General features: G+C 38.9%; 1 protein-coding gene across 1 annotated transcript in view; it reads left to right on the plus strand.

The window, feature by feature from the left end:
• Window positions 1-22,754, plus strand: part of LOC311189043 (dynein axonemal heavy chain 5-like) — a gene marked incomplete at both ends in the record, with an annotated part of 160,774 nt that overhangs the window by 84,501 nt on the left and 53,519 nt on the right. Inside the window, 10 exons of the mRNA XM_084260627.1 lie at window positions 620-949; window positions 2,275-2,481; window positions 2,569-2,811; window positions 3,630-3,784; window positions 6,268-6,932; window positions 8,243-8,523; window positions 8,879-9,094; window positions 11,762-11,929; window positions 19,632-19,850; window positions 22,547-22,723. Coding sequence (XP_084116753.1) covers window positions 620-949; window positions 2,275-2,481; window positions 2,569-2,811; window positions 3,630-3,784; window positions 6,268-6,932; window positions 8,243-8,523; window positions 8,879-9,094; window positions 11,762-11,929; window positions 19,632-19,850; window positions 22,547-22,723 — 2,661 coding nt within the window. The remainder of the gene's footprint in view (window positions 1-619; window positions 950-2,274; window positions 2,482-2,568; window positions 2,812-3,629; window positions 3,785-6,267; window positions 6,933-8,242; window positions 8,524-8,878; window positions 9,095-11,761; window positions 11,930-19,631; window positions 19,851-22,546; window positions 22,724-22,754) is intronic.

The following is a 22,754-nucleotide window of genomic DNA, read 5'->3' on the forward strand; positions in this document are numbered from 1 at the left end:
ACCGGAGACTCCTTCCTTTTTCCATCCAGTCTGGATCTTAAAGTATAGTTATTAGGTAAAATCTAACATCACAGTTGACATCCAAGGCTAGCAAGATGTCTTGAGGTATTGATCAATGAACACTTACAGACCTATACTCTGAAAATCTGATTTAAATTCAAAAAAATGACTAGTGAGAAAATTGTAATTTTCCTGCTTCCCATATATCTCTGTACTACCTCTATACAAATGAACATGTGACTGTGCACTACACTAACCTTTCTTTGTCACTATGCTGTGACAATCTGAATATATAGTCTGACTTGAAACTTTAAATTTCAACTGAATTTTCTTAGATTTGCATTACAGAAATCCGATTGAATGTCTGGCCTCATGTCCACAATATGTGAAGTGTATGTACAGCCAATCTATTGCATCAGAATGCTTGGTACTGTCTTGCATAGTTAAGTGTCTAGTGGAATATCAGAAATTAAGAAAGATAAGAGATGTCTTTGTAAACGAATTTCTTATGCTGGAGTTTTCTTCTTTTTTAAATTTATTTTTAGTTTAGAACCCTGAAATACTTCACTGCTCCATGTCTTTTTTTGGTTGTTTCATTTTGTTTTGTTGTGATAACTAGATCACTAATGAGATTGTAAGACAGCTAATGGAACAGAAAGGTTTCTACAATTTGGAGAAGCCAGGAGAATTCACAAATGTGGTTGACATCCAGTTTGTGGCTGCTATGATTCATCCTGGGGGAGGTCGGAATGACATCCCACAGCGCCTGAAACGCCAGTTCACGATCTACAACTGCACGCTGCCTTCCAGCTCCTCTATTGACAAAGTATTTCGAACAATAGCTGAAGGCTATTTCTGTGAAGAACGGGGTTTTCCTAATGAAATATGTAAACTGGCTTCAGCATTAGTATCTACAGCTCGAAAAGTTTGGCAAACAACAAAATCAAAGGTAAAATTACATCTGTAAGAAGCCTTTGGGACATCTGTACCATGAGAAAGCAACAAGACCCGGGTCTTTTGTATTGTCATGTGGGTTCGTACTTCATATTATGAAGCCGTGACCTGTACCTATAGCTGCTGGCTGATGCCTCTGGTCTGAATTTGTTGCTGTCAGCACATAGTTGGCTGACTAAAAATATAATCATATGCAGTACCTTCTATAGCTAATGTAAGAATTACATTATGTAATATAATAACCATAGCTGGTAGAAACATTTAGAGGTCTTTTGGTTGAGAAAATGTCAAGGGCATAAGGAAAAATACATTAAAATTAGGTAGGAATCTTCAATAAAGGTATTTGGGGTTATGAGCAAGAAATGAAATTTGGTGGAGAAGGAATGAGTTCAAAACAAATGGCTTTTGCAAACTGGTACTTAGCAAATTCTAAATACTTGCCACTTTTATTTTGAACAGACTGTAGAAACATGTAACTGCTATTCCAGAAAAAAACAAGTTGCTTTGGAATAGAAGTTAAATTTTATGTGTAGAATGAAATTTGAAAAGAGTAAAATTGCAGCATAAACATGTGTGCCAAATTTAATATTCTAATGAAGAAAGTGAAGGAGAGTGGTGAGAAGATAGGAGTAGGCAGGGATTTGATAAATTATATTTTCTAGTCTGAAAATGTTGGTGAAATTTCCCAAACAAGTCAACTGCAGACATAAACTTGGTTAGCACAGAGAAATAGAGAGAGTTCTGGTGAAACTATTGTCCAGTCTACTATTGACCAGGAATGGAACAAACTACACCTAATTAACTGCCTATAGAGAAGATTTAGCTTTTGCTAAGTTGCTCATTGTTTCCTGTATTCTTTTGTCATTTTTCTGCTCTCTTTTCATTGCTTTTCCTCATCTACTTTTCCTTTTCCTTGTGAACTTTTTCTCACACGTTCTTGGAAAGGACAAGAGAGAGTGACAGAAATGATCTGGAAGAAAGGGCAGGAGCAATACTGCAGGTTAAGCAATACTGACATTTTTACTGTGGCCTTTAATGCTGTCACTAGCTAGCCTGTCTTGGCTGCCCTTCAGTCCATGTTCCTGGGACCTGATAGATCCAAAGAAACTTGAGTGAAATCTAGACGAAGTTAAAGAGCTGGTTATTGCTACTGTCATTTCTTCAATATTACTATTGCCTCTTAAATGCCAAGCATGTGTTTCTGCTTTAATGCAATATTAATTTTGAACTTTGTAAAAATTTGCATATCCATTTAATACTAGATAGAAAATATTTTTATTTAGTAGTTATTTGAATATATCTTATGACATTATTTTGCAGATGTTACCAACTCCAGCTAAATTTCACTACATCTTTAATTTACGAGACCTCAGTCGTATTTGGCAAGGAATACTTGCAGTTACTTCTGAAGTCTGCCAGAGCATCAGTGTTTTGGTAGCCTTGTTCCAGCATGAATGCAGACGTGTTATTGCAGACAGGTTCATCAGCCAAAGTGATAAAGACTGGTTTGAAGATATGATGAAAAAGGTAGGCAAATAGTGTTCCAGTATTTGCCAAAGAAAAAGGTCAATGAAATGTTTAATTACTAAAGCAATCCTTAATGTGTTACTGTAGATTGCTTCTGAAGAACACGGTCAAAATCTATTTGAAGATAAATCCACAGAATTATACTTCGTGGATTTCTTGCGTGATGTTCCAGAAGCTACTGGAGATGAGCCTGATGATGCTGAGTTGAAGGCTCCTAAAATTTATGAGCCTATCCCATCTTTGGATTATTTGGCTGAAAGACTACAAATGTTCATGCAGCAGTACAATGAAACCATCAGAGGATCAAAGATGGATTTAGTGTTTTTCAAGGTATTAGTGCCTGTAATTATATTAATAAAGTACTGGGTCTTCTGTGCTTACTGATACATGGATCTTGTATGTTTCTATCCAGTTATTTTGGAGATAGCTCAGAATGGCTAGCTTTGTATCCAACAAGCCTTATAGATAAACTGCAAAGCCATGCAGCTGTCTCCTGGCTGCCTTCGCTCTCACACATTATTCTTTGCAGTTCCCCATCTTTTCTTCCTCCTGCCTCGCATAACGCAAAGCGCAACTCATTTGTTTCTACAGAGCACAGTGTGAGTGTCATCTTGCATTTCTGAAAGTTACCTCCTCCTCAAAGGTCTCTTGATGCACGATGCTTTCTTCAGCTTTAAACTGGATGGTTTGATAGATTTTTAGGACATTTCACACTAATGCCTGCTCTAAGATAAATACAGCAGTGGAATAAGGGTTGTTTATAGTGTACTTGTATTTTACTTTTGGCAGCCTATTTAGAGTCCCTGTAAATAGCTCAGCTAAAAGGTTGGGGGAGGGTGCTAATCCACATCATTTCTACTTTTCCTTCTGTCCCCTAAGGAACGTGTCCTCAGCTCTGCCAAGTACAGGCACTGCATGTTGCATTGCTTCATGTGAGCTTGAAGCAAGAGCATTCATCTTAGCCTAGCCCTGCTGCCCACTGAAGTCAGGGGGAAATGTTTTGTTGATTTTGGTGAGGGTATTGGAGTAAATCTTCTAGCCAGAAGTTTTCTAGCTGTTGGTAGGCAGTTGCTTGATGATGTGCTTCTAGTTGAATTTACATTATATTATTTTTACATCTTTTCATCCCTTTTTCTCTCAATACACAGGATGCAATCATCCATTTGATTAAAATATCACGGATTATTCGTACTCCACAAGGAAATGCATTGTTGGTGGGTGTGGGTGGATCTGGAAAACAGAGTCTGACCAGACTAGCGTCATATATTGCTGGATATGAAAGCTTTCAGATTACTTTAACAAGGTAACACAATGCAGTGTACATAGATGTTTGCTCCTTAATGTGCCATAGAAATGAGCATCTCACAATTAAGAAATTAAAACCTGTCAAACATTTAATGTCTAATTGTGAACTACAATAAATTGTGAACTTCAATCAAAAGCATCTGTGGAAATGCAGTCTACAGATGACAGATTCTGGGTCTTTGTTTTGGTGGCTTTACACTGTTGGCAAGAAATCTGTCTATCCTCCAGCATTTCTGTCTGGAATGATATCACAATGCACCATTGTGATATCTCACTAAAATACCATTTTGCACTAAAGATAACATGGAACAATCTGCTGATATCTTCTGCATAGTGGGCAAATGCTGATGGTCAAGGGAAATGGTAACTTTTTCTGTAGATAGTTATATACACAGACTGTATTATTGCAACTGCTGTCAATGAGTTAACTGTACATAGTGCTGGAATTTAGTAGTTTGTAGGAATCTGGAGTGACTGGGAGTTACTACTGCCTTCCATCTGTTTCTTTTTTTGTCATAGGGTTTACAGGGTTAAGCACTGTGGGCTGGCAGTGTGTATTTCACTCTGAAAACTACACAACACACTTGAGAAATCTTCCTTAGAGATATGCACCAAGACTTTGAACAGAGTTATGAGGTTTCTGGTAGAAGGAAGGGGAAAGAAAGACTTACCACAGTGTCTTCCTGTGCCCCATAAGCAGCAGGAAGGAACAGTGGGAACAAAAAAAAGAAGGAAAGAAAAAAGCGTGGAGTCACGCTATAGCGTCCCTAGTTTTGCAAGATTCAAAATTCATTAATAAGGCAAATAAATGTCTCAGTCACTTAGGAAAGGTTCGTTTGTGGAAGCTAACTGGGAGTCGGCTAAAAACAGGTAGCTGAAAGTGTGAATTTACAAACTGGATAGTCACCTTTTGTGACTTGTCACAGGCAACTGTGGAGGAAGATACCAGCAGATTTATAAATCATAGAACCATGGACTGGTTCGGGTTGGAAGGGATCTCAAAGACCATCCAGTTCCAACCCCTTGCCATGGGCAGGGACACCCTCCCCTAGACCAGATTGCCCAAAGCCCCATCCAACCTGGCCTTGAACACTGCCAGGGAGGGGATAGCCACAGCTTCTCTGAGCAGCCTGTGCCAGGGACTCACTGCCCTCACAGGGAAGAATGGATACTGAGAGGACAAGGTGGACATACATACCTTCAAATATTCCTCTGCAATGTCTGTGAATATGGAGAGGGGAAGAAAGAAATGAGCAATGGAGAGTGGGCACTGTCTCATGTTTTCTAAGTTGCATTTTCCATTGCTTGTGTTAAGTGTATTGAGCTAGATGGTCTGCTATTCTGGTTTGGTGGCAGTTGGTTGGGTTCAATCATCTTAAAGGTCTCTTCCAGCCTAAATGTTTCTATGATTCTTATTCAATAGTGAACTTCTTATGTTCTTTTCAGAATACCACCAATCACTGTAATAACTGTAGCTGACACATGCAAACTGAGGAGTTAGATTGTTTTCCAAGTTCTGCAGTGCTTGCATTAGGGATATTTATAGAGCAATGGTAAGATGGAGCTGGAAGAGGACTGGGATTCATTCTGTATGGCATATTTAATTTAAAATAGAGCATTGTTTTCAAATACTGAAGAATGGGACCTATTTGTATTGCAAGTATTACTTATGACTTTGAAGAGACTCTTGGAAATAAAAAACTGGTTTCAAAGAAAAGAGGTTCTTAACTTCAGCTTTAATTGGCTAAGAACATAAGGGACAAGATATGCCATTTTATTAATCTTATTTGCTTCATTTGATGTTACATAATCTGAAATATGTAGTTGAATGTGCTTGGACTTCATCTGACTCTTACTTGTATGCACCAGCTGTAAAAGGCATAATGAAAAAAGCAGTCATGCACTCTATTTGCAGCAGAGTTAATCAGCCCAAACGATAATGTTCAAACATAAGTTCTGGGGCTTGATTTCAGTAAAAACAAATGACGCAATAAAACCTCGGTCTTTGTTATTCTTGTCTCTTAATGATTTCCTTTAACCTGCTCTCAATATCTTCAAAAGATAATCCAGCTGCATTTATGTAACAGTTATAGGTATCAGAATCCACTCGGCATCTTAATCCAGCTGTACTAACCTTCAGTTCTAATAAAGAGTGTATCTCCACAGACTGTAGGGAAGCAAAGCAGCATACTTACCTTAGACAAAGTATTGCTTTTACTATCTTTTTTTCTATCATGTTACTCTGTTAATTTCACCTCCTTTCTCTTGATTTATAGTACCAAGTGAATCATTCACTTTGGGAAAATATTTAAGGAAAAAAAACCCTAAAAAATATTAAACAAGTAGATATGGTATTAATTTATTATGATTTCTAATGTGGATTTTTTTTCCTGCCTTAAGAAAGCTGAACCAGATGATAGATATTTCTTTAAAAGATCTGTAATTTTTGTTCTGTCTTTCTTGAATCCTTTTCTTTCCTAGAACATATGCCACCAATAACCTTTTGGATGATCTGAAAATCTTGTACCGCGCTGCTGGGCAAAAAGGAAAGGGCATTGTCTTTATATTCACAGACAGTGAAATCAGAGATGAATCGTTTCTTGAGTATATGAACAATGTTTTGGCTTCAGGTGAGGTCTCAAATCTTTTTGCACGAGATGAAATAGGTGAAATCACGCAAGATCTGATACCAGCAATGAAGAAGGAGTATCCAAGGCGTACCCCGACTGCTGAAAATCTTTATAGTTACTTTCTTGCCCGGGTTCGCAATAACTTGCATGTTGTTCTTTGTTTTTCTCCTGTTGGGGAAAACTTCAGAACTCGGGCACTCAAATTTCCAGGTCTGATCTCAGGCTGTACCATGGACTGGTTCCAGCGTTGGCCTAAAGATGCTCTTGTAGCAGTTGCACAGCATTTTTTAGTTTCCTACCACATTGAGTGCACAGATGAAGTGAAACAGAGTGTTGTTAACACCATGGGAACATTTCAAGACATTGTAGCTGAAAAGTGTGTTGAGTACTTTGAACGATATAGACGACGCACATTTGTGACTCCAAAATCTTACCTGTCCTTCATTGGAGGCTACAAAGCCATTTACAAAGAGAAGTTTGCCAGTGTTGCAAGTTTGTCTGAACGCATGAGAACAGGTATTGTAAAATCTGTTTGATTTTTGTTGTTTTTTTAAAAAGGTGAGATGAATCTGAGGAAAAGAATGTAAAAGTATGGATTGAAATTCTAAGCTCACATTCAGTTGGAAGTTTTCAACTGTGTTGTGTGTGATTACAGTATATGTGGAGGCTTTGTTTCAATGTTGCAAATTGCAGAGGAGTTTCAAAAATAGTTCTAGTTAGCAGTTAAAATACCTGAAACTCCTGCTTTGACATGTGCCAAAGAACTGCTGAGACCCTAGTTTTCACATTTAAATATGCTAAAAGTAAATCTAAGGGAAGGTAAGTCTTATGTTCAGATTCAGTCACACTGACATAGGCTGCCCAGAGAAGCTGTGGCTGCCCCCTCCCTGGCAGTATTCAAGACCAGGTTGGATGGGGCTTTGGGCAATCTGGTCTAGGGAAGGGTGTCCCTGCACATCGCAGGGGATTGGAATGAGATCTTTGAGGTCCCTTCCAACCCGAACCATTCTGTGATTGTATGATTCTGTATGCCATGTAAAATTTCCATATGTCAGTGCACAAGGGCACACACAGTAGTCTCTAAAACTGAATGCTGTTTAGAGGTGAATGTTGTCAGTTGCAGAACTCAGCTCTGTACACCTATCCCCATAGACAGAGGGTGGTTGGGTGCCTGTAAGGAACATATGTGGGGTTTTTTGAAGGTTAGAAACATTTACATGATGCATTTGCATTTAGATGCATGCATTTGTATATAAGGATTCTTTGAGCTTTTCTAGGTGATGTTTTCATCTTTTGATGAAAAGATTGCAGCATAGCATTGCTGAAGAATTTTTAATTTCTTGTACCCTGTCTAATTTGGATGTTCATGTAATGTACTGAGAAGCTCAGCCTAGGATTCTTGTGTCTTTACTTGGATCGCTCAGGATGCCATGTTACTCCTCTTTGTTTTGCACAGAACATACATGCTGGTACTTCTTATGGACTCATGGATTTCTGAAATTGCACACCTAATTCTTAAGAGTGCTGCTCACAATACTAACACTTTTCATTGTGTGTGTTTCATACTTAGTGTACCTCATATATGAGTACAAACGAGTGATCAAGTGACAGATTCTGAAGATTCTTATCCGTTAAAAAAAAAAGTAGTAAAACCTTTAAATAGCAAATTAATGTTACATCTGCTTAATTTTGGTATTCAATAAATGGCATCATTCACTGGAGTTCCTAAACATGAATCTGAGTGCTTTATATTAAGTATCCAGATTCACTGAGGTTTCTCTCTCAATAGGACTCCCTATTGCTAAAATGGAATTTGTTCAACACAGGTCTTGCAAAACTGATGGAAGCTGAGGTTTCGGTAAATCATCTCTCCAAAGAGTTGGTGATGAAGGAGAAAGATTTGGCTGTAGCTTCAAAGAAAGCTGATGAAGTTTTATTGGAAGTAACTATGAAAGCCCAAGCTGCCGAAAAGGTGAAAATGCAGGTGCAAAAGGTAAAAGACAAGGCTCAGGCCATCGTGGATGACATTGCCATTGATAAAGCAGCAGCAGAAGAGAAACTTGAAGCTGCACGACCTGCACTGGAAGAAGCAGAAGCAGCCCTGCAGGTCAGAATTAAAGATTCTGAACATGCATGTTGTTAATGATTCCTGTTTGTAATAATACAGCTTATGCTTCTGATTGGAAAAAAAAATACTGAAGGCCTGGAATTGACCTGTTAGTCATTGTAGAAAACAGAGGCAGTGGAGAGGTAAGATGAGCAGTACCTTCTGTACTCTCAAGTAATAAAGCAGTCATTAAGAGCTACTACTTTTAAGAACCTTCTGCAGTACTGCTTCTGGGTGACCTGCGAAATGGCAGCATCTGCATTACATACACAGCCCTCCCTCCCAAAAAACCATCTTCCTCTACCATCAAGTGATTGCTTAAATAAATGGTTTGTTTTCTTTCTTAATTTTTCAGACAATAAAACCTTCGGACATTGCAACTGTTCGCAAACTAGGTAAACCTCCTCACTTGATAATGCGAATTATGGATTGTGTCCTGCTTTTATTCCAAAGAAAAATAGACTCAGTAACTCTTGATCAAGAACGCCCGTGTGTGAAGCCCTCATGGACCGAGGCTCTGAAATTAATGAATAACTCGGGATTTCTTAGCATGTTGCTTACTTTCCAGAAGGTAAGAAGTTAATTGTGGCATTACTCCTCTAACTTTGGAGATCATTTGAATGTGTCTTCTACCTTCCAACATAGTTTGAAACAGATGAGGCTTTTGTGTACCTTTAGTTGTAGATACTCTTATGACTACTTCTATCCATTTTCTTGGTTTATTATTTCAGTAATCTCTCTTCTGGGCCACACAGTTTTGATGGCAGAGAGAAGTATCCAAAAAACTAGATCAAATCCTGAGAAGCTTATTCAGCTTTATGTTTATTCAGGCAGTTCCTGCTTCTCAGGAGGAATTTGCCTTAAAAGAGCTCACTGTTGATTTTTCAGATGGTTCAAAATCTCCTGTGCTACCATGCCTGTTTACATATAAGGTGGCCTAGAACCCCATCTCCAGAATTGTTTGGTGTGGAGCTAGGAGGAAATACAGAAGAAATTAAGCATCCTGTTAGGAAAAATACTGAAATATTTGGGGCCTTTCAATTCCTTTCACTAGAAAAGTAGTGACATGCAGCATGAGCTGACAATCTTAGGATCAACTGTAAAGAAAAAATCAGGAGAGAACCTTGTCCCATTTAAAGCAAAGAGGGAATAGAGGAAAGATGTCACAGGTAGCTGGACCAGAAAAAAAGCAAGGCTGGAATATGGAATGCTGGAGTCATGGCTGAACTTCAAAATCCAGAAAACCAAGCAAACTGGCAAAACCTGGCTTTTCTGCAACATCGCAGAAGATGCTCTTTCATTTGTACACCGATTTTTTATTCTGCTTCAGATGTGCACTTTGCTGATGCCTGTTAAATGCTTCTAGAGTGGTTTTGTTGCACAGATGAGGCTCAAAACCATGATTCTCACTGTCCCCAGGAGCCATTTCTCCCAGTGAGCCATAATGATAAGGCACCATGTGGAAACTTGCACTGCCTCTGTAGACAGTCTCTTCCTGGGGCTCTCAATCTGGCCACTTTTCCAAGTGTTAACTTCACTAAACAAAATGAAGAAATGAGTTTAAAGATAATGGGGGCTAATTATGCACTCCTTACTGAAGCTTCTCTCTAATGAGGATTCCAGTTTTGGCACTTATTAATAGTGCATGTGTTCCTGCTGGTAGTTTGCAGCACATTTAACTTTACTCAGAGGAGTCAGAACAACCTCTGTGGGACTGAATTCTTGCAGGAAGTGATACTGATGAATGCAGTGAACAACACTAGACTACTTCTATCCCCGATGAGGTACTTCTCATGCTGTCCTCCTGCCTCATTTCTTTTTACTGAAGTTGAGTGTATATAGATATAGATATAGATATAGATATAGATATAGATATAGATATAGATATAGATATAGATATAGATATAGATACATGCAAATAAAGTTCTTCATGTCTGGAGCTCTGAGTAGATTGCACTGTTTACTTCTTTGTGAGATTTTTGTTCTTTCCTAAATTATTGTTAGGCAAGGAAGGTTAATTGATTAAATAGTTCCTCAGGTTTAGAATTCATTATTTAGAAGGAAAAGCATGCCATTTTTCAAGCTCTTGAACAGAGATTTAGGCCACCGCTAATGGGTCTTTGTTTCATCTTTGTAGCTCATAATTTTTAGTAGGAGAATAAAAAAATCAAAATGTTTGTCCAGCACTATTTTACATTATAGGAAATGCTTCTAGAAGAAACTTGAGCTGATCTTTGGAATCACATGATGAATGTCTTTGTTATTATAGTAGCTAGGGATCCAACAGGTACAAGACGTTCCTTTCTGCTATGCAGAAAAGCAGGAAAAGGGTATATTGCTTGACAGTATGAATGGAGGGTGATTTTTAGATGCATTAAAAGAAAGGCATTAATACATTGCCAAAAAAAGGAAGATTCTTAATGCCTCTATTGTTAAGCAACCATTGTTGCCCTGTATAAGCTCTTCTACTCTCTAACATTGCTTAAGGAGATGAATTCAATTTTCTTCTGACATATAATTATAGATTAACTACCATCATCAAAGATCTGGCTTTTCATGTTCTCAACAGATTGTGAAGGGGAGAAAAATCTGAGATTAGAATAATGAAGTGAACAGCTGAAAGAAATCACTTTTACAGTTAAGGACAAGGGTTAACTGTGATGAAATGAAGTCAATGCTATGCAGTTTTACCTTTCTCCTTCCTACATCTTCATGTTTGACTCCCTTAGCTGCGTTCACACTGGTGTCTGTCTGGTGGCATAGTGAGCCTGTTCAGGGAAGTCACCTATAAGAAAAACTATCCTCTAGTTTCCTTAGATTTCTGTCATATTAGCTTTCAAAGTAGCTCACTGAGCATTGTTTTGGTGATGGTATTAAGGATGGGGGAAAAACATCTGTTTGAGGGGGAGAATAAAGAAAGTACAGTCTTGTAGCAGCAATAACTTAGATCAGCTTAAGTTGTCATGGAGATATGAGTACAAGTAATGTCTATAAATCTTATGGGTCGAATAGGGATATTAAATGCAAACTCAAGTCAATCTGTTGGAATAGAAGTAGGAGCTATTTCCCCTTGAGTTCACAAAATCCAACTAATTTGTCCTTTCTGAGAGGCAACAGGGTTGTTTTGTTAATTTCTGCTTTAAGAAGTGGTAGCACCATGATTTTAAGAAGAAAGATGTTTCTCTGAAGCAGAATTTATTCAAAAATCCATTTAAAAATATTTTTTTTCCATGACTAGGACTCAATTACAGGAGAAACTGTGGAGCTTTTAGAGCCGTATTTGGATATGGAGGATTATAATCTTGAGACTGCTAAAAAAGTTTGTGGAAATGTGGCAGGTCTTTGCTCATGGACACAAGCAATGGCTTACTTCTATGGTATTAATAAAGAAGTTCTTCCCCTTAAGGTATTTCATATTACTCCTTTTACTCTTTTTTTAATTTTTTTTTCCACCTCTGAGGCATAATAGTTGAATGGAAAAATAAAAACTCATGTTATTTTGGCTAAAAAAATTGCAAGTTAAAAGAGATTCTTATTTCTTCACATGCAGTTGTGAAGTCAAGCATACAGAATTTAAATATGTCCTGGCAACTTTTACCCCTCACACAGCTACCCTGTGGTACAGTGGTTACTTGTATGAACACAGTCAGTTTTCAGTGGAACCTTTAGTGCACAGGTTCTTTATAGTATCATAGAATGCTTTGGATTGGAAGGGACCTCAAAGATCATATAGTTCAAACCCCCCTGCCATGGGTAGGGATACATCAGTCAGCCAGGTCGCCCAAAACCCCATCTAACCTGGTCTTAAACACTGACAGGGATGGGACTTTCACAGCCTCTCTGGGAAACCTCCTGTGCCAGGGCCTCACCACCCTCATAGCAAAGAATTTCTTCCGAACATCTAACCCAACCTACCCTCTTTTAGCTTGAAGCCATTACCCCTTGTTCTGTCACTACACTCCCTGGTAAACAGTCCCTCTCCCACTTTCCTGTAGGACCCCTTTAAGTCTTGGGAAGCTGTAAGTAGGTCTCCCCAGAACCTTCTCTTCTCTAGATTGAACAAGCCCGACTCTCTCAGCCTGTCTTCATAGGAGAGGTGCTCCAACCCCTTGATCATATTTGTGGCCCTCCTCTGGACTCACTCCAACAGCTCTACGTCTTTCCTGTACTGGGAACCCCAGAGCTGGATACAGGACTCCGGGTGGGTTCTCAAAGGAGCTGAGTAGAGGGCAGAACCACCTCCCTCAACCTGCTGGCCACACTGTTCTTGATGGAGCCCAGGACACAGTTGGCCTTCTGAGCTGCCAGAGCACCGTGCCGGCTCATGTTTGTAGAGCCTGGCTGTCTGCGCGTGGGGGACACCGATACTGTCTCTGCTCTCAGACTTGGTTCCAGTCATGGTGTCAAGAAAACTCAGTCTTACTGGTCTCGTCGTGGTCTTGGTGGAATCTGAGAGAGGAGACACTGTTCTTGGCAGAATTCAGCTCTAAGAAAACTTCATAGTGTCAAACTGTGTATGTGAGTGTATATATGATTAAGTAGTCACCTGGCATAGAACTGTGTTGTAACATTGAACTAGAGTAGAAAGGGATCAGCTACCATTGTCTCCATTCCCACAGATGACTTTATTGTCTTGGAAATGTTTCATTTATGAGCATATTGAAAAAAAGGACTTTGAATATTTATATAGTGATACATAATCATTGCTTCTACAGGGGATTTTATGGCTCTTTTCTGAAGAAATACATTCAGTTGGTTATGCTTCCACTGTACCTATGTTCAGTGTCCTATTGTATAAGCTCCACTGTATCAATGGTATATTTAAAAGACTGGGCATATTCTCTCAGTATATCCAGACAGATCTAATTCAAATTGGTTAAAAGCATGATATTTTTGATTGAAGTAACTGATAGAGAATACTATATTTCTGTGATATATAAGTAGCAATTCCCTTTTCAAATTCTGTGATGTGCACTAATGAAAACAGAATTTGAAATGTGGCTATTGAGAGCTATGAAAGAAAGTAAGACCTAGGGAAACTACTGGCTTTATATGCAGATGCAACTATGAAAGCTATAAAAGTGCTTTTGCAGTTTTTATTTTCATATATGACTTAATGTTATCTCTAAATTTAATTTTGTATTCAAGTATTTACATTCTTGTCACACTGCAGAAACATGTGGTTCTTAGCAAAGTGGTTCCTATTAGGTGTAGCAACAGTCACAAATATTTTAAAACCAAAGATGGCAGAAGGAGGACATGTTAAAAGTGTGTGGGAGATATTGCAGGAAGCACTGGAGTGTTGCTAAGAAAATAATTGAAAATAAATGTACAATTAAATTGCACAAACTACTAGCACAGGCTAAATCATTCAGTGCTAAAAGCAGGTTTACTGAATGAATTAATCAAGCTGCTTTATCCTTACTAGGAGATACCCCCCCTTCAACACCTGCAAAATCCATCTCATATATTTTTAAATTGCATCTTACCTGAGACTTGGTGCCTCATTTATCTTAAAAGTGACAACTTGTGAAAACTAATTAATAGTGATTTATATTTTAGTAAATACAGTGTGCAAAAATTAACTAATTCCTAGAAGTGGATATCTTCATTTTTTAGATATGTGGCCTGCAGCCCAAGGGTCATTAATTAGAACCAAACATAGAAACTGTAACCAAATGTTGCCTGCAAAGACAATGCTGTGTAGCTGCCTATCATATAGTAGTCACTGTGTGCACGCTTCTTTCCTATAAACCTTCAGCACGATCGTGAGCCATTCCTCTCTAGCTTGTTACCTTGTAAACAAGTCTGCTGGATTAACCTGATAATTCTGAAACACCATCTGCTATTTATCCATTAGTTGAAGAATATAACAACAGAATGAAGAAGCCCTGGCTTTTGCTGTGATTCTGTTAGCCTCTAATTAAAAAGCTGTGTATAGGGGTATAATTTCCCTTAGAAATGTCTCCAGTGCTTTTAATTAAATTCTCCTTAGGCTGTTATGATGATCAAGGGAAGTTTGTCTAAAGTTTATAAATTCTGTTTGATATTGAGGAGTCTCCCTGCCAAACTCAGTTTTAAATACAAGACTTTATTTCCTTTTCTGCTTTCACTTGTCTCCATGCTGAACTAAAAGCCACAGCAGGCAATAAGAGGAAATTTTGCAACTGAGAAAGATGTAACAACTAAGGAGTGTCAAAATTTGATGGTCATCCATTTAAATAAGCGTGCCCTTGTCAAGGTGATGCCCACTGGGCAGTAAAACAATAACTTGAGTGTGAATTCAAGGCCCACAATAACTGTGGAAAGAAAGTATATACTCTGGGGGGTGAATGGGAGGATTAGATCACCTAACAAGACAGATTGAAGTCAGGACATGTAACTGAATTGAAAAAATGGAGAATCTTTCTGTAGTTAGTAGAGGCTGTGAAAACCAGATAAGAGGCATGACCTCTGTGCCCTTCAAAGATTGCTTTAATCTCAAAGAATGGTCAGAGGTAGCAAAGAAATTGAGGCTGAGATTTTATTAATGTCACTATGTGTGATCTGTTTGCATGTGTACATCTGCATATATGTATATGTTTAAGTTTTTTTAGATTGGTGAAAACATTCATTTTGCAATGTCTGCAAAACCCTTGTATGTGTTTGGCTCTCTCAGAATGCTTCCCTAAATAACAATGAATCCAAACTTCTTGTGATATGGATTCCCTGAGAAAGTTGATACAAAACCAATGGAGTGTCTATGTGAAAAATCTACAGTGATCTGAGACAGGGACAGCTTGTGATAGGACATGCATGAGGAGTTGTCAGTCAAATGCCATGTGCCCAGGACAGGACTGAAGTGAAAGGCAAAAGTGGCCACCCAACACATCCACAAAGGCTCAAGAGCAGAGTGATAGTGTCCAAGTGCAAGAAGCTTTCTGGCCTGGTCCAGCAGTAGTGAGTGCTGAATGGACTGTAAGAATCGTGAACTTGGGAATTTAGAATTCCTGAAACAAGAGACATACTATGAAAGCTCCAAATTTTCTTTACCTGGGATGAACTCTAAAGTTGCATCTAGGGGGTTGTTTTTTTTTCTTATGGGTTCCTCTACTTTTAGTAACATTTCCTGAATTTACCTAGCAACAGCTGCTCCTCAGAGTGGTCTGGGATTAATCTGGGCATTCCATTCAAGACTGGTGATAGCACAAAATGGTGTGAGAGTTATTTTTTTTATCAGAAAGGGTTTTTTAAAATGTCTTTTTTTAAAAAAATACTTTTTTTTTTAGATGCCTCTTTGGATCAAGGCCAGATATACTAGGTGCTTTGCACAATTGAGTTTGCAATGAATCAAGGAGAAACTTATGGCTACGTAATACTAATAAACTGAACACTGCTAGGGAATTTTTCTAGACATTGGAAAGTGATCATCTGCGCTGATCCCTAGTGTGAATTTCCTCAGCAGTCTCTGGGCACCTTTCAGGAACTAGTTTAGTCCAAGCACCTTTTCCATGAGGCTGTTTGCATGGTGCTGTATTGGTTTAGAGGCTGGGAGAGTTTAATGGGAGCTGTTTTATGCTAGCTACCCTCAGTGCCAGAGAAAGGTCCTGGGCGTGTTTAACAGTGTAGCTGTGGACTGTAACTAGGTGCTTATTTGTCCTCATTTTATGTGGAGTGCAAAAAGGCTGAAAGGGGCAGGATCATCTCACCTCCTGCTGGGAAGTCCTCTCTCAGGGCATCTCAGAAGAACTGAAAGGGGCAGGATCATCTCACCTCCTGCTGGGAAGTCCTCTCCGAGGGCATCTCAGAAGAAGGCAGAATAGCTCCTTCACAGTTCAGTCTGTGGCCTGGTTGGCACAGGTACTGTCTCCACTTCTGCCCCATGCAGACAGATGCAGAGAGCAGGTAGAGGCTCTGGCTAGAGCAGAAGTTGAGAGGATTGTTTCTGTGGTTCCCCACAATGCCAGTGGCAGGACAAGGCTGAAGCTGCTGCTCTCACGCAAGCCCGGCTGAGTTCTAGGGTAGCCTCTCCCCCCGCCACCCCGGTCCGGTAGCGCAAATAAGTGGATCTCATGTCTCAAATCCTCGTGATTCATTCACATAATATCCATTTATTCAGGCTTTCACGCTGCATCCAACTGGAACAAATTGTGAATCTGTGCTTTGCTGCGTGACTCAGAGGGATGAAATGAAGGGTGTGAAGCTTGCTCACATAGCAATGCCACTAAAATTAGAAAGGCCACAGTGGTTCTCTGTGGTTGGGAGACACTTTTCCTCCCTGCTTGAAATTGGCTGGAAATCTTTGTATGAAGCTGCTTGTGACTGTAACAGCCTTCTTCTGCAGAAGATTCTCCTTGGCAGCAGAACTTGCCTCCTGGTCTCATGGCAAAGCTATGCACAGGAAGCTGCCAGCCAACATGCCAGTGATGTTAACACAAAAGCAGTGTCTGTACCTATGTAATTTTGAAACATGGAGTTGGAAAGAAAGGCAGGGAGAGAGCAAATAGGGGTGATTTCATCAGGTAATCTGAAACTAGTAGTCTTTCTGCCTTTGGGAATCACATAGGTTGGTCATCCTGGTATGGCAGCAGTCGTTCTTTTGCAACCAACTGTTATTCATCACACATGATTAAGCAGCCAGAATCAAACTAATACCAAAATTTATTACTGTTTTATTATGATTACCTTAAAATTGTTTGGAAAAAAATGTTAAATTGTCTGTAAAATAATTTATTAAGTCATCTTCTAGAGATCCCTTGAAGTCTTGTGTAAATAATTTCTGGGGATTTTTTCATGTTGGCGTACAATATATTTTTTCTTTGTGCTTGTGTGAAATATTTTTTAGTGTCCCTACATCTTCAAGGCTGGTAGCCTCTTAAGAGATTTTAAGAAAAGGGACTTCCGTTTTATCAGTCTTTAGGACCTTTCTGAGTAGTTTATTGCTGCACAGAAGTCTGTTTTTCATATTTACAAGGCATCATTGTTCATATGTATCAGGAGTTCATGTGGCCGTTCTTTTCCATTGAGGTTCACTTCCCGCTGTGATAAATGTTGAGTTGAAATATGAATCCACACAGCCAGGTATAAGTTCTCTCTTGTTCCAGCTGTTCTGCCTAGGCTGTTCTTCCCAACTCTCCAAGGATCTTGTTCTCTCTTTAACCCCATGATTTGTCAGCTGGGGGTGAAAGAATATGTTAGAACTTTGGTTAACTCCCATTTTTAGCCCTCACAGAGTTTAAGGGTAAGAGGGTGCTCTGCTCCTTCTGCATCTCAGTAAGAGAGGCCTGACAACAGATGGCTTAATAAAGTACCTGCTTTAATAGGACAGAATAATAAGAGGAGTTTTTAATAGCTTGGTGTGACCAAACGAGAGACTTCTTGCCAGGGACAGGATTTGTTCTGCGAAGCTTGCCATGGAAAAAATCTACCCAGGCTGTGTCTGAGGCTGCAGGAATGTGAGGTGCCCGGCATCTGAAAGGATGGAAGATATACACACTATCTATTTTCCTCTTCTTCTTAGAGGTATTTTTAAAAGTTACCTTATGAAACCATTTGTTGTCATGCCTTTTTTATTAAGATCCAGAAAGAGCCCTGTACAGAGCCCTGTACTCTTACCTCACCCTCCCCAGCTCTTCTCTGGCACAGTCACACTAGCACTACATCACCTATTCAAAACTCATTTACTGTTTAGACTCCAAGATTCACTAAAAAATAATGGCAGTGCTTCTGAAACCTGCTAAGCTGGGTCTTAACAAGACTCACTGGTTTAACAGTGTTTATTTCTAGGAGATGCTGTTTAATGTGCTCTTTGATAAACAGTGGAGTAAAAATATTTCTGCATCCTTCCATGATGGAAATTTTATGAGCAGCAGTTTTGCTGGCTTATCTCCATTATAAAATATTTGTTTATCTCTAGGATCTGTCAACAGACACAGCAGCTACAGTAAATGAATTTTTTTGCTGACAGTGCTATTCTCAAGATGTGTAACTCGTAAAGCAGTACCTCTTTCTTGATTAGGACATATATACTTCTCTCATTCCCTACTCAAAGCGATTTTGAAATCCACCAGACTTCATGTTGCACTTTTTTTATCATGCCTAGATATCAAAAACATGCCTCTTTCTTGTTTTTAAGGGGGGCGGGGGGGTGTGAATTGCTGACTTTAGCATATATAGATAAGAATTAACTCTATATTTTTAGTCAAGATCTAATGTAAAAACCCAGCCCATGGTTATACTGTTTACTAAGAGTCATCCCAGAGATTCCTTGTACTGTTGCTCTTCTGGTGTGATGTAACGTGAATATCAAGTTTCGTATTTGTAATAAGGCAGGTTTTACAGATTCTTGGTTTCCATCTTCATAACTCTTACAGCAGAAAAAACAGAAATAAGATACATGATATTTAAACAAGTCTTTTAAATATTCAGAGTAAATGGGAGTAACCTTTATCTGTAAGTGTGAATTTCCTAAGAACTTTGTCAGTCTCTAATCCTTTGCAGACGTCTCTGGAAACACATTCTGAATTCACAGAATACTTTTTTTTTTTCCCCTGTTAGGAATACACAAGTTAAGAGGCCATATTTAAATGACTGGCAACTCATCATTCAAATTTATATAGAGATGTGGGAAAATTTTCTGCAGTCTTAGTTTCCAGAGAAAGAAAAAATGTGTTTCCTGAATTTCTATTGTAGAAGTAATTGATGGTAAAAGAGAGGAGAAAAGTAGTTTCATTATCATTCTTGTTGTTTTATAAACCATGAGGACAATCTTAATTTTTTTTCTACTAGGAATATGTCACAGAAGAATTTGTGTTGCCTCTTATATCCAGTATACAGTCGTTTCATGTGCATTGTGATTTCAAATCATTGATCATTGGGTGATCAATAGATCATTCTGAAAATATTATTAAAGCATTTTAACATTGCATTGAAAAACTTTAATATTATGCTTGTGTTCCAGTTTTTTGGTTGAAAAGTAAAAAAATAAGAAAAGAACCCTGCTGTCATCTTAAAAATCTATTATTTTATTAAGTACCCAATACAGTACAATATGTGTGCCATTAAATGAATGTAATTTGCTCTTGACAAATAATAGGTATTAAGTGCTCTTTCCTTTTAAATGTTTGTAGGCAAATTTAGCTTTGCAAGAGGGAAGACTTGCAGCTGCCCAAACAGAGCTGAATAACGCACAAATTCAGCTGGATGAGAAACAAATGGAACTGGATCAAGTACAAGCCATGTATGATACTGCTATGAAAGAGAAGCAGGCCTTACTTGATGATGCCGAGGCATGCAGGAGGAAGATGAACAATGCCACAGCTCTGATTGAAGGTTTAGGTGGAGAAAAGGTACTAGCACGTATGAGTAGATTTCCAGCTCAATATAGGTGCTCAGTTTTGGGAATACTCCATAATGATTATTAGTAGTGCTCAAGAAATTCAAGGCATGATGACAACTTGCTATCATATGATACTTTATTTTGGACAAATGTATGTTTTTCTGCTTGAACTTAATGTATCTAACAAAGTAAAACAATTGCTTGTCTTAATGTGATTCTTCTGTATGAAGATTTATGTCATGTCATATGGCTTGTATTGGGATAAAATTCAGATTTAAAGCCAAGGAGCCAAATTCCTTTTAGCTTTAGTAAGAAGAGGAATTAGGCTTAACCTAAATAATTGCCCTAAAATATTTATAAGAAGGATTACCTTCTTATTCTCACCATGTATATAAGAATAGGAATTTGAAGCTTGACTAATTTCCTGAAATATATTTGAAGTTCAGATTTCTGCTGGAGCTTTTTACAGAATTATGGTCTAATCATTATCCTTTGCACTGAGCTTGAAATTTACCTTTCCTATGCAGATTTTTCTGGCTTCAGATGGCAGGTTTCCAGAGGAAGCAGGATACTCTTTTTTTTTTTTTCTTATCTGATTATTTGCTTTGATAATTCCTTGGTTGATTTCACAAAGAGCCAAAATTGATTTCAGCCATCGCATCCTCTGATGATGCCAGGACATCAGCGTTTGTTTACATAGTTGCACTTCAAAATATATCAGTAAAAAAAGTTTGATGCTTTATTTTATTTTTCAATGAATTTCTGAATTTAAGAACAACACCAAAATAGGAAGTTAAAATGCTTTATTGTGGCTTTTCTGAAGTCTTATGCTACGAGGTCTTGTAAGAGCTGTTACTCCATTTTATTTTTGAAAATTCAGACAAAAAGTTAAAAGACTATATGTGGCACTTGGAGCCTTGGACAAAACTGACACTGGGTTAAAAGTGTGTTTTATAAATTTAAAACCAGTAAGTCCTGACCAAGACTACATGCAGAGTGATTGGAAGGAAACATAAATCTGGAGAGAAAAGAATAAGGAAAACTCAAAAATAATATTCAGATAATCACAGAATCATGGAATAATTGAGATTGGAAGAGGCCTCTGGAGATCATCTAACCCAACCTCCCCTGCTCAAAGCAAGGTCAAATAGACCAGGTTGCTTAAGGTCATTTTCCAGTTGGGCTTGAATATCTCAAAAGGTGGAGACTCCACAACATGTCTTCGCAACTTGTTCCAGTCTTTGAGCATTCTCACTGTAAAACAGTGTTTTGAGTTTAGTTGGAAGTTTATGTATTGCTATTTGTGCCACTTACTCCTTGTCCTTTCACTGGGTACCACTGAAAAGAGTCTGGCACCATCGTCTTTACACTGTTCTGTCACATATTTGTACGTCACAATGATCACATTTTGACAGCCATCTGTTCTCAAGGCTAAACAATCTCAAGTGTGTCAGCCAAGGCTGCCCCCGACCTTTACATCCCTGAGCAGTTATTTCTAGTTTGCAAGTCTGAGGTTCGGCACACCTCCTTCCCTTATTAGATCCTCAGTCACTTGTGCTAAGAAATTTTTGTCAGTGCACTCCCGGATTGCTTGTGTCATGCTGTGTTGTCCTTCCAGAAGGGTGCTTAAAGCCCCTTGGGTAAACCAGGATCTGTGAATGCATGGTTTCTTTCCATTGTCTGAAAAAGACCTTATCTTCTTCCTGATCACACTGTCTGTAAGAGACACACAGCGTCACCATGCTGGTCTGCCCTCTAATCCTAACCAACAAACTCTCATTGTCCCTCGCAGAATCTCACATGCAGACCTGCCTGCATTGCACCTGCTCTTTCACATAAAACTGCCCTCCTCACCTTCACAGCCTGTCCTTCCTAACAATTTGGTATACACTTCTTGCTTCTATGTCCCCATGATCCCCATGAGATCATAGTTCTGCAACCATATGCAGACCTCTAAATCCTTGTTTGTTCTCCATGCTGTGCACATGAGTGTACAAGCACTTCAGAGAGGGGTCCAATTGTGCTAATTTCTCAGGATACTTACGATACAGGGAAGAAATTCTTCCCTGTGAGAGTGGTGAGGCCCTGTCACAGGCTGCCCAGAGAAACTGTGGCTGCCCCCTCCCAGTGATCAAGGCCATGTTAGATGAGGCTTTGGGCAGCCTGGTCTAGTGGAGGGTGTCCCTGCCCATGGCAGGGTCTTGGAACTAGAAGGTCCCTTCCAACCCAAACCACTCTAGGACTCTTTTCTGTGAAGCTGTATGAAAGCTGTCCTCATTGCTCTGTCTCGTAGGCACTTTGTTTATGTGGTTATGGTTGGGATGGTTTTCAATTAGCCCTGTTTTATTGGATTATAAGGTCCCAAATGTTTATATCATTTCACATAGTTTGCTTGCCAGCTTTGTCCTCCACTTTCTCATGTGATTGTCAGTCATCCTCTCCCCTGCCCCGACCCTGTTCCTTCTTTAAAGCACTTACTAGTTTGTCCAGCTTGTTGGTGAAGATGGTTTTTTCTCCACTCGGTCAGATGGTTGCCATCTCTTCCAATCAAACTTCTATTTCTGCAAAGAATGATTTAAAGCCCCAAATACTCCTGGTTTGAAGACTATTATTTATCAGAAACAGATAAATTCTTAAAGCAGAACTTAATATGAAGATCTAAATCTGTCTGCTTGACCTAACTTTAAAATAATATTTCATATACAGCTCCGTTGGACAGCAAGCAGCAAAAATTTTCAAAATCAAATTATTAATTTGGTGGGGAATGTTCTTCTGGCCACTGGATTTCTCTCTTACTCTGGACCTTTCAATCAGGAGTACAGGAATTTGCTGCTCCAATTGTGGAAGAAGGAGATGGACAACTGCAAGATCCCTTACAGTAACGTAAGTGTTCATGTTCTATCCTGACCTTACT

The sequence above is a fragment of the Gallinula chloropus genome, assembly GCF_964237585.1.
Source record: "Gallinula chloropus genome assembly, chromosome: 2".
In the NCBI taxonomy this organism is placed as follows: domain Eukaryota; kingdom Metazoa; phylum Chordata; class Aves; order Gruiformes; family Rallidae; genus Gallinula; species Gallinula chloropus.